This window comes from Sebastes fasciatus, chromosome 19, assembly GCF_043250625.1.
Source record: "Sebastes fasciatus isolate fSebFas1 chromosome 19, fSebFas1.pri, whole genome shotgun sequence".
NCBI classification, from domain to species: domain Eukaryota; kingdom Metazoa; phylum Chordata; class Actinopteri; order Perciformes; family Sebastidae; genus Sebastes; species Sebastes fasciatus.
In genome coordinates this window covers 1,347,173-1,357,717 of record NC_133813.1, presented here as the reverse complement: position 1 = coordinate 1,357,717, position 10,545 = coordinate 1,347,173, and the positions used below count along the sequence as shown (strand labels likewise).

Sequence of the window (10,545 nt, the reverse complement as noted above, 5' to 3'; positions counted from 1 at the left end):
TTGGAGAAATAAAGATTTATTGAAATATTTAAAAAAAAAACATTTTAAAATTAAGTATAAAGTCCGTCATCATTATATTTAGGTTATTAGTTTTTTTTATTTTATTTATATATTTAAATTAAACTGTCTTTACGTGTGTTTTCATTCATATTTCATCACCTTTATTTTTTTTACATTTTAATTTAAAAGGAGAACAAACGAACAGGAAGCGGAACAAAACCGGAAGCACGTGTCGGTTACGTCACTGTTGGAAAACCAAAACAACTCAGATCTCAGCAGCAGCTGCTGTTGTTATTGTTGTTGTTGTTGTTATTGTTGTTGTTGTTGTCGTCTCACGCTGTTTGTCGACCTTTTAAAAGCCTCCGCGTCGTCTCGACTCTTCGTGTTCATGGTGAGACTTCATTTATTTAAAATATCGAAGTAAAAACGGAATCCGCCTCGTTTCTATCACATTCATCTGATGCTAATGGGAGCTAGCAGCTGCATGCTAACTGGATGTCTGTCTCTTTCTGTCCGCAGCTCGTCCCGGTACCGGGGGTCCAACCGGAGCTCTAGTTCACCGGGAACTTCACGGTGACGGTAGTTCAGCAGCCAACATGACTCAACAGAGAGGAGTCAACAGCCTGCAGTTCAACCAGGACCACAGTAAGCTAACCATGCTAACGATGCTAACATGATGAGCTAACGATGCTAATGATGAGCTAACTGTAGTTCAACCAGGACCAGAGTAAGATAACCATGCTAACACGATGAGCTAAGGATGCTAACATGATGAGCTAATGATGCTAATATGATGAGCTAATGATGCTAATATGATGAGCTAATGATGCTAACATGATGAGCTAATGATGTTAACATGATGAGCTAATGATGTTAACATGATGAGCTAATGATGTTAACATGATGAGCTAATGATGTTAACATGATGAGCTAATGATGCTAACATGATGAGCTAATGATGCTAATATGATGAGCTAATGATGCTAACATGATGAGCTAATGATGTTAACATGATGAGCTAATGATGCTAACACGATGAGCTAATGATGTTAACATGATGAGCTAATGATGCTAACACGATGAGCTAATGATGCTAACACGATGAGCTAATGATGCTAACATGATGAGCTAAGGATGTTAACATGATGAGCTAATGATGTTAACATGATGAGCTAATGATGCTAACATGATGAGCTAATGATGTTAACATGATGAGCTAATGATGCTAACATGATGAGCTAATGATGTTAACATGATGAGCTAATGATGCTAACATGATGAGCTAATGATGCTAACATGATGAGCTAATGATGTTAACATGATGAGCTAACGATGTTAACATGATGAGCTAATGATGCTAACATGATGAGCTAATGATGCTAACATGATGAGCTAATGAGGCTAACATGATGAGCTAATGAGGCTAACATGATGAGCTAAGGATGCTAACATGATGAGCTAAGGATGCTAACATGATGAGCTAATAATGCTAACATGATGAGCTAATGATGCTAACATGATGAGCTAATGATGCTAACATGATGAGCTAATAATGCTAACATGATGAGCTAATGATGCTAACATGATGAGCTAATGATGCTAACATGATGAGCTAATAATGCTAACATGATGAGCTAATGATGAGCTAATGATGCTAATATGATGAGCTAATGATGCTAACATGATGAGCTAATGATGCTAATATGATGAGCTAATGATGCTAAGCTAACTGACACTGCCTGTGATTAATTGATTAATTGACTCAGCTGTACTTGTATTAAACTTGTAGTTTAATTTATAACAAAGCATCATATTTTATAATCTCTTCATATGTTTTGGGTTTAAAAGATTAAATTTGCAAAGTTTCAAATAATGCACAGAAAAAAGAACCTCAAATTTGCACAGTACTCGAGTAAATGTACTTAGTTACATTCCAGCGCTGCAGGACATAGACATGCATTATTTAGATCAACGTTTTCTTTGGATAATCACAGGCTGTTTCTGCTGCGCTATGGAGACGGGGGTCAGGATCTACAACGTGGAGCCGCTGATGGAGAAAGGCCACCTGGGTGAGTCGGACTGGATTTTTTGGCATTTGCCATAAATAATAATAAATAATAACAATAATAATAAAGCTCCATTTTTTATACAAGAGGGAAGAATTATGATGTTCTATAAAACTGATATTAAAGTACTTAATTTTAATCCAGCCCAGTAGTAACCCTGACCGACAGTAATTAGTTAAAGTTTGTTAAGTAAGTGTGTGTGTGTGTGTGTGTGTGTGTGTGTGTGTGTGTGTGTGTGTGTGTGTGTGTGTGTGTGTGTGTGTGTGTGTGTGTTTCCAGACCACGAGCAGGTGGGCAGCGTGGCCGCGTGCTCCATGTTACATCGATCCAACCTGCTGGCCGTAGTTGGAGGAGGAGTCAACCCCAAATTCTCAGAAATATCTGGTGAGTTACATCAAGTCTATTATTATTATTATTATTATTATTATTAATAATAATAAAGGATAAGTCTACCTTAAAACAACACTCACATGTGTTGAAAGTAGAGCTGTCAATCGTGGTTAATCACAAATGAATCAATTAATCACACATGTTGTATCCGTTCTAAATGAACCTTAAAGGGAGATTAGTCAAGTGTTTAATCCTCTTATCAACATGGGAGTGGACAAATATGCTGCTTTATGCAAATGTATGTATATATTTATTATTGTAAATCAATGAACACAGATCAATGACAGATATTGATCCAGAAACCCTCACAGGTACTGCATTTAGCATAAAACAATATGCTCCAATCAGAACATGTCAAACTGCAGCCCAACAGGCAACAACAGCTGTCAGTGTGTCAGTGTGCTGACTTGACTATGACTTGCCCCAAACTGCATGTGATTATCATAAAGTGGGCATGTCTGTAAAGGGGAGACTCGTGGGTACCCATAGAACCCATTTACATTCACTGATCTGGAGGTCAGAGGTCAAGGGACCCTTTTGAAAATGGACATGACAGTTTGTCCTCTCCAACATTTAGTGTAAGTTTGGAGCGTTATTTAACCTCCTTCATGACCAGCTAGTCTGACATGGTTGGTACCGATGGATTCATCAGGTTTATAGTTTACTAGGATACCAGGTAAATCTGAACTATCCCTTTAAAACACCAAAGTCGCACAATAACACCATCAAACTAACTGATCGATGCAGCAGTAGACCAGCAGCTCCTGTGTTCGGAGAGGTGGATTACTGTTTTAGTGAATGGAGTCTGGTGGCTTTGAAGAGAGTGATATAACGTCTTCAGTTCCCCGTCAGAAACGGCTGTCTGAAATATAGCGTACACTTAAACTGATATTTTTAGGTGTCTAAAATCCGTCCACAGCAGTTCATTGCTTTGCTCCCGTACTGGTTCTATCCCTTTAACCCCGACATTCAGGGCGCCCCACGGCAACAACAACAGTTAAACTATGAACTAAACATTACTGACTTTTGCTCAGCATGTTATTTATGTTTCAGTGCCGTAACTGTCTGATTTCAGTGCTGGTCTGGGACGACGCTCGGGAGTGTCGGGACCCCAAAGACAAGCTGGTTCTGGAGTTCACCTTCACCAAACCGGTTCTAGCTGTTCGCATGAGGCACGACAAGTGAGTTTACTGTTACTGCAGTTAGTTCCTGTGCAGCCTCGTCAGATATCATTTCAGTGTAATAAATATCATTGTTGTCTTTGTTTTGTTTTTCAGGATCATTATCGTATTAAAGAACAGGATCTATGTGTACAGTTTCCCAGATAATCCTGTCAAACTGTTTGAGTTTGACACCAGAGACAACCCCAAAGGTAAACAGTCCGTCTCTTGTTCGGTCTGTTTTCCTTCCTACTGTTCAACGTTTCTAATAAAGTTAACTCTTCCAGGTTTGTGTGATTTATGTCCCAGTCTGGAGAAGCAGCTGCTGGTGTTTCCGGGTCATAAATGCGGCAGCCTGCAGCTGGTGGTGAGTTAAAAACACACAGACACTTCTACAGAACGTCGTTCAAATCCAAGGTCATATAAAAAAACTATTGTTGTCTTCAGGACTTGTCCAACACCAAACCCGGCACGTCATCGGCCCCTTTTACTATCAACGCCCACCAGAGCGAGATCGCCTGCGTGGCTCTGAACCAGCCCGGCAGCGTGGCCGCTTCGGCCTCTCGCAAAGGAACGCTCATCCGCCTGTTTGACACGACGACCAGAGACAAGCTGGTGGAGCTGCGCAGAGGAACCGACCCGGCCACCCTCTACTGGTACACACACCGGAGTAGTCATGGCTAGTTCACAGGGATAAGAACACACTCCCTCCAGAGCCTCAGGAGACGTTCATTAAAGAACTAAGTAGTGTTTGTGTTGAAGTTTAGTTCAGGCTCTGACAGTCTTTCTCTGTTTCTTATCTCCAGCATCAACTTCAGCCACGACTCGTCGTTCCTGTGCGCCTCCAGCGATAAAGGAACAGTTCACATCTTCGCTCTCAAAGACACCAAACTCAACCGGCGCTCAGCGTAAGACCGACCGCTGCTCACCTTTGACCTCCCGGACTGTTAGCTTACTGATGAATGTCTAATCTCTGTAATGTTTGTTTGTCAGGCTGGCGCGTGTCGGGAAGGTGGGCCCTGTGATTGGTCAGTACGTGGACAGCCAGTGGTCGTTGGCCAGCTTCACCGTGCCGGCCGAGTGCGCCTGTATCTGTGCTTTTGGAAAGAACACGTCCAAGAACGTCAACTCGGTCATCGGTGAGGAAACTAAACACACGTTGTGTTGCTGTGCTTTCTTTCTCTAGTGATGACGTTGGTCGTATGACTGAGTGTGTGAATGATAGTTAATATTTAATCATGTCTGTAATGACTGACGACAAAAATCATGAATCATTTATTATTAATGATCATTTTGTCTCTAATTTGGTTCTCTTAGAATTTAATCGGAATTATCACCAAATATTGTTTTATTTGAAAATAGTATCCACCCTCCCATCAGAGACCAAACTCTAAATCCAGTCAGATTGATTACTGATGAAAATGATCATCATGGTGTGATCACACCAAACGCTGTATTCACCGTATCGAACAAATCACACGTCGGCTGAATTAATCAGGTTTACTACTGTGGGATGAACCCAAAATAAACAGATTGAGCTGTGATTTAATATCAATAAACAGATCAAAATGATGCTGATTAGTAAAAAGTCTGAATTCATGCTTTGTCAGGTCTGTTACCATGACAACAAGCAAATAACTTTTAAAATGCTTGTTTTCTGAATGGAGTCTGGATGGATCAGTGCCAGGCGATGCAGCTGCTCCATCAACACTCAACGTGACGTCATCGAGGCAGAAATACGGCAGCGCTGACTTCGGTCCGGTCTATAAACAGATATGATGAACTATCGTAGCGCTCGGTCCCAACAGACAGCTACAGTCGTTTGTGATTCAACGACGTCAGGACCAGGGTTATTATCATTAACTAAAACTCAAACTAAAAATATTGTTCGTATAACTAAAACTAAAAATGAATAAAAATAAAGTAAAAATGAAAGTAAACTCATTTCACTTTTAGTTTAATATATCACTACCAAAAACATGGGACTGCATGAACTTCCGTCAGCTCTCGTGACGTTGAACCCGGACTTGACGTTCCTGCAGATTGATTTAATGAGAACAAAGTCATAACTTTACAAGAAAGCATTAGTCAAGATGAAATCTCCCTTTTCATACCTTCTTAAGTTGAAAAACTATTAAAGCCAAATGATCTTTAAGTAGTTGATTTAGATTTATTGTTTGACTTTAATCCTGCTCCAACACTTCAGATGGACGTTGATCTAAATGTGGCCGCATGCCACTCATCAGCGGGCCAATCACAGCGCCGAACGCCAACAGATCCGACGTGTTTGTGTCCCTCGGAGTGCGTTGCTGCTGATATTGAACTGGTTTTGTGTCCTCCTGCAGCCATATGTGTGGACGGGACCTTCCACAAGTACGTGTTCACCCCGGACGGGAACTGCAACCGAGAAGCCTTCGACGTGTATCTGGACATATGTGACGACGACGACTTCTGAGGAGCGATTAAAGGACGACGATGTGAGGAGGAGGAGGAAGAGGAAGAGGAAGAGGAGGAGGAGGAGAGAAAGAGGAGGAAGAGGAAGAGGAGGAGGTGAGAAGGAAGAGGAAGAGGAAGAGGAGGAGACACGAATGACTGGAGTTAATGATGATTGTTGTGTTGATGCTGAGGCCTGTTTTATAATGGTGTCTGTAATCACGTAGCAGTGTGAATATAAATACACTTCAACCTGAGAAGAGAAGAGATGTTCTGTATTTATGAGGAGGTTACCTGTTCAAATCAAACTGAAATTAAAACTCATTTTTGATAAGAAATCAGTGCTTCCATCCCCGCTGTTTGTTTTAACTTGTTCACGTATCAAACGTGTGATTACCAACAAGAAGAAGGTTTTCATAAAGCGTCCTATAAAACCAGAACTGATGGAATAATAATAATAATAATAATAATAATAATAATAATGTGACCACACAGCTCAATAAATAAGAAGCCAAAACAAGTTCTCTCCACACGAAACCCTGCAGCATCTCTGCTGTCACTTTATCTCAACTCCCTTTAAATCAGAGGTCAGCACCAGACCTCACTGTACACATGAATCCTTTAAAGATTCAGGTGATGATGAGTATTCTCACTGACTGGGCAGGAAAGTAAAGGTTAATATAATATAATATAATATAATATAATATAATCAGATCTCATTACGGCGCCGACTGCTTCATGGACTCTGAATGAATCAGAATGGAATTAGAGTCGCTGCAGGTTAATTACAAGCTGTAATTATTTTAACAGCTTCATTCATCACGTTCTAGTTTCACGGAGCAGGAGTTCCCCGATTTAAAAAAAAAAGGGCCTCGGATGATGAAAGAGGTAAAAATGAGACCACGATATTTCTGTTAAAAATCTTTCAAATTAAACAATCTGAGAAGAAAAACACTAGTTTTCAGTCAAACTGCTGCATTTTATGTGATTTATTGCAATTACATTTTTACCACTAGACCATGGGAAAAAGTTGAATCTTATATCATATACATATTTCGGCCTTTTTTTAAATTTATTGTATATTTTGACAATTTTGGCTTTTTTCCAGCCTTTGTTCAGATTTATTTTCAGACATATTTTGGCCATTTTTTAGACGTTAGCATGCAGCTTTAGCTCTTTTCCTGTCAATGTGTGAAACCCAAAGTGTTTCCATCCTTTACTGGATGTGTAGTGTTTACCACGCTGGATTTAACATGTGAGGGTGCAGGTTGTATCCACGCTGACCCTCCAACGGTTTAGACTCTCTGAGGTTTGTTTTGGTTGACGGATACGGAACGGATATGACGTCACGTTACTCAGACTACCACAATAAAAGCGGCAACTTCCTTCTACCTCCACATAGACTCAAATGAAGCAAACTGGGGATGCACCGACACCACTTTTTTTCAGACCGAGTACAAGTTCTTACATTTGGGTACTCTCCGATACCGAGTACTGATACGAGTACTTCTCTGTGCCAAAAGAGCCTCGTTAACAGCCAGCTGGAGGGTGTGAGCGACACACCCTCCAGCGTATCGGGCCCGATACTGGTATCGGTATCGGGTATCGGTGCATCCCTAGAAGCAAATATATCGATTCTGGCATTAAGGAATCTATTTCAAAAAGGTGAACTGATTTTTTCCCACCCCTACGGTGCAGCATCTGTCACCATGGTGATTTAACCCGGTTAAAAGTAAGCCAGCATCATGATACCAGAAAACTTGAGTTAAGCCCAAAGACAGCTGGAGAACACACTGATCTCACGTCTGTTTCACGTATTCATTCATGTCTAAACCTGTTTATTAGCGTTCTGGAGTCACTGCAGTTTGTACAAAACAGGTGAAGTTTTAAAGTTAAAAAACCAACTATGAAAGTTCACACAAAAACAATTCAAAGTTTCCTCCCAGCAGCTGCTGCCTCCTGCAGAGACCGGCATGTTAACTCCTCACCATCTGCTCAGTCAGTCTGTTAAACAGGCGCCGGCATCAAACCAAGTTTGAGGTTTAACTTTTAAAGTTTAAAGTATTCAAACGGGACATTTTTCAGACTTTTTTTGGACATTTTTCAGACTCTTTTTGGACATTTTTCAGACTCTTTTTGGACATTTTTCAGACTTTTTTTTAAATATATTTTTAGAACTTTTTTCAGACTTTTTTTTCGGACATTTTTCAAACTTTTGTTTTGGACATTTTTCAAACTTTTTTTCACATTTTTTTTACATTTTTAGAACTTTTTTTGGGCATTTTTCAGATTTTTTTTCGGACATTTTTCAAACTTTTTCTTTTTACATTTTTCAGACTTTTTTTTCGGACATTTTTCAGATTTTCTTTACATTTTTAGAACTTTTTTGGACATTTTCAGACTTTTTTTCGGACATTTTAAGAACTTTTTTTTGGACATTTTTCAGATTTATTTTTGGACATTTTTAAGACTTTTGTCAGACTTTTTTTTTGGACATTTTTCAAATTTTCTTTTTTTACATTTTCAGACTTTTTTTTTTTTACATTTTTAGAACTTTTTTTGGACACTTGGACATTTTTCAGACTTTTTTTGGACATTTTTCAAACATTTTTTTTTTACATTTTCAGACTTTTTTTAAAAAATATTTTTAGAACTTTTTTTTGGACATTTTTCAGACTTTTTTTCAGACATTTTTAGAACTTTTTTTTGGACATTTTTCGGACTTTTTCTCAGACTTTTTTTTCGGACATTTTTCAAACTTTTTTTTGGACATTTTTCAGACTGTTTTTGGACATTTTTCAGACTTTCTTTCGGACATTTTTCAAACTTTTTTTTTTACATTTTTCAATTTTTTTTTTTTTTTTACATTTTTCAGACTTTTTTCACTGTTTTTAATATTAAAATATCCCCGAAACATGATAGTTAAATAGCAGAAAAATATTAGCAAATTATCCCCAAAATATAAGTAAATAAAAAAAAATTATTCTTAGTAAAATATCCCCAAAAATATTAGTAAAATAGCAAAAAATATTAAGAAAATATCCCCCCCAAAAAATAACATATACAAGAAATAGTCAAATATCCCCAAAATAATGTGTTAAATAGCAGAAAAACATTAGTAAAAAAAACTTCCAAAATATTAGTAAAATATTAAAGAAACAAATATCCCACAAATAGTTAAAAATCTCCAAAATATTAGCAAAATAGCAAAAGAAATTAGGAAAATATCCCCAAAAAACAGTACTAAATATCCCCCCCAAAAAAACATTCAGTACACTCAGCACCAGCAGTGGGTTGGTGTTGGACTCACCTGTCTGATTGTCAGCCACGTGCACTTCCAAGTTCTCAACAAGCTGCTCCAGGTTCTCTAGTCCCAGTAGAACCGGTCCACAGACAGCAGAGAGTCCTCACTGGAGGTAGAAGTTCCTCAGAGAAGCAGAAGTCACCAGAAGTCTCCACCAGGACCATCTGATTTTAGCAGAACCACACCCAGCATGCACCTGTGTTGGGCATCATCGTGGGTGCGTTTGATTAGAGTCACAGAGCTTCCTCGCTGCGGGGTCTAAAGTATGCAAAACAAATATTAGTAAAATATCCAAAAAATAGTAAAATATTAAAGAAAATTTTAGTTAAATAGCAGAAAAATATTAGTAAAATATTAAAGGAAAAATATACAAACAAAAGTTAAATATCTCCAAAATATTTGCAAAATAGCAGAAAGATATTTGTAAAATATCGAAAAAAATACAAAAATATCCCCGACACATCATAGTTAAATAGCAGAAAATATTAGGAAATTATCCCAAAAATATAAGTAAATTAAAAAATAAATTCTTAGTAAAATAGAAAAAAAATATTAGTAAAAACAGTACTAAATATCTCCCCCCCCCCCCCCCCCCAAAAAAATAATAAAATTTACAAAAAATAGTCAAATATCTCCACTTTATTCACCTTTTGTTACGTTAATCTCCGCCACTGTCGCTGTCGGTTCTACTGGAGGAAGTTGGTGAGATTTCAAAGGGGATCTGTTTTTTTGTGCAGGGTATTTACTTACTTATTATACTTAAATGAAAAAATATGAATCTTAAAAATAATAGTAAAATATCACCCCGAAAATTGTAAAATATCCCTAAAAATATTAGTAAAATATCCAAAAAGAATAGTGAAATATCCCCAAACGTATTAGTAAAATAACAGATATTATTACTTAAAAATATTAGTAAAGTATAAAGAAAACCTTAGTAAAATATAAAAAAAATAGTAAAATATCCCCAAAATATAAGTAAAATATCCCCAAAAAAATAAAATTATTAAAATATCCCAAAAGTATTAGTAAAATATCCAAAACAAAATAGTAGTTAAATAGCAGAAAAATGTTTGTAAATTATCCCAAAAAAAATTGTTAAATATCAAATAAAATAGTGGAATATCCCCAAAATGTTAGTGAAATAGCAGAAAAATATTAGCAGTATCATACAAAAATTTGTAAAATATCC

At 37.5% G+C, this 10,545-nt stretch overlaps 1 protein-coding gene across 4 annotated transcripts; it reads left to right on the top strand.

Moving 5' to 3' along the window:
* Nucleotides 1–236: 236 nt before the first annotated feature.
* wdr45 (WD repeat domain 45) lies at nucleotides 237–6,387 on the top strand. Of its 4 annotated transcripts, none has more exons than XM_074616742.1 (12): nucleotides 237–391; nucleotides 520–645; nucleotides 1,995–2,069; nucleotides 2,346–2,450; nucleotides 3,532–3,637; nucleotides 3,734–3,828; nucleotides 3,904–3,983; nucleotides 4,064–4,272; nucleotides 4,423–4,524; nucleotides 4,610–4,755; nucleotides 5,962–6,093; nucleotides 6,149–6,387. In XM_074616742.1, exons 2-11 carry the CDS (start codon nucleotides 597–599, stop codon nucleotides 6,069–6,071), a joined length of 1,077 nt encoding a protein of 358 aa, XP_074472843.1. In that variant the 5' UTR covers nucleotides 237–391; nucleotides 520–596; the 3' UTR covers nucleotides 6,072–6,093; nucleotides 6,149–6,387. The 4 variants fall into 4 exon arrangements, with proteins under 4 accessions (XP_074472843.1, XP_074472842.1, XP_074472844.1 ...); XM_074616741.1 differs by having other exon boundaries at nucleotides 246–391; nucleotides 6,181–6,387; XM_074616743.1 differs by having other exon boundaries at nucleotides 246–391; nucleotides 6,175–6,387.
* The last annotated feature ends 4,158 nt before the right edge of the window (nucleotides 6,388–10,545 follow it).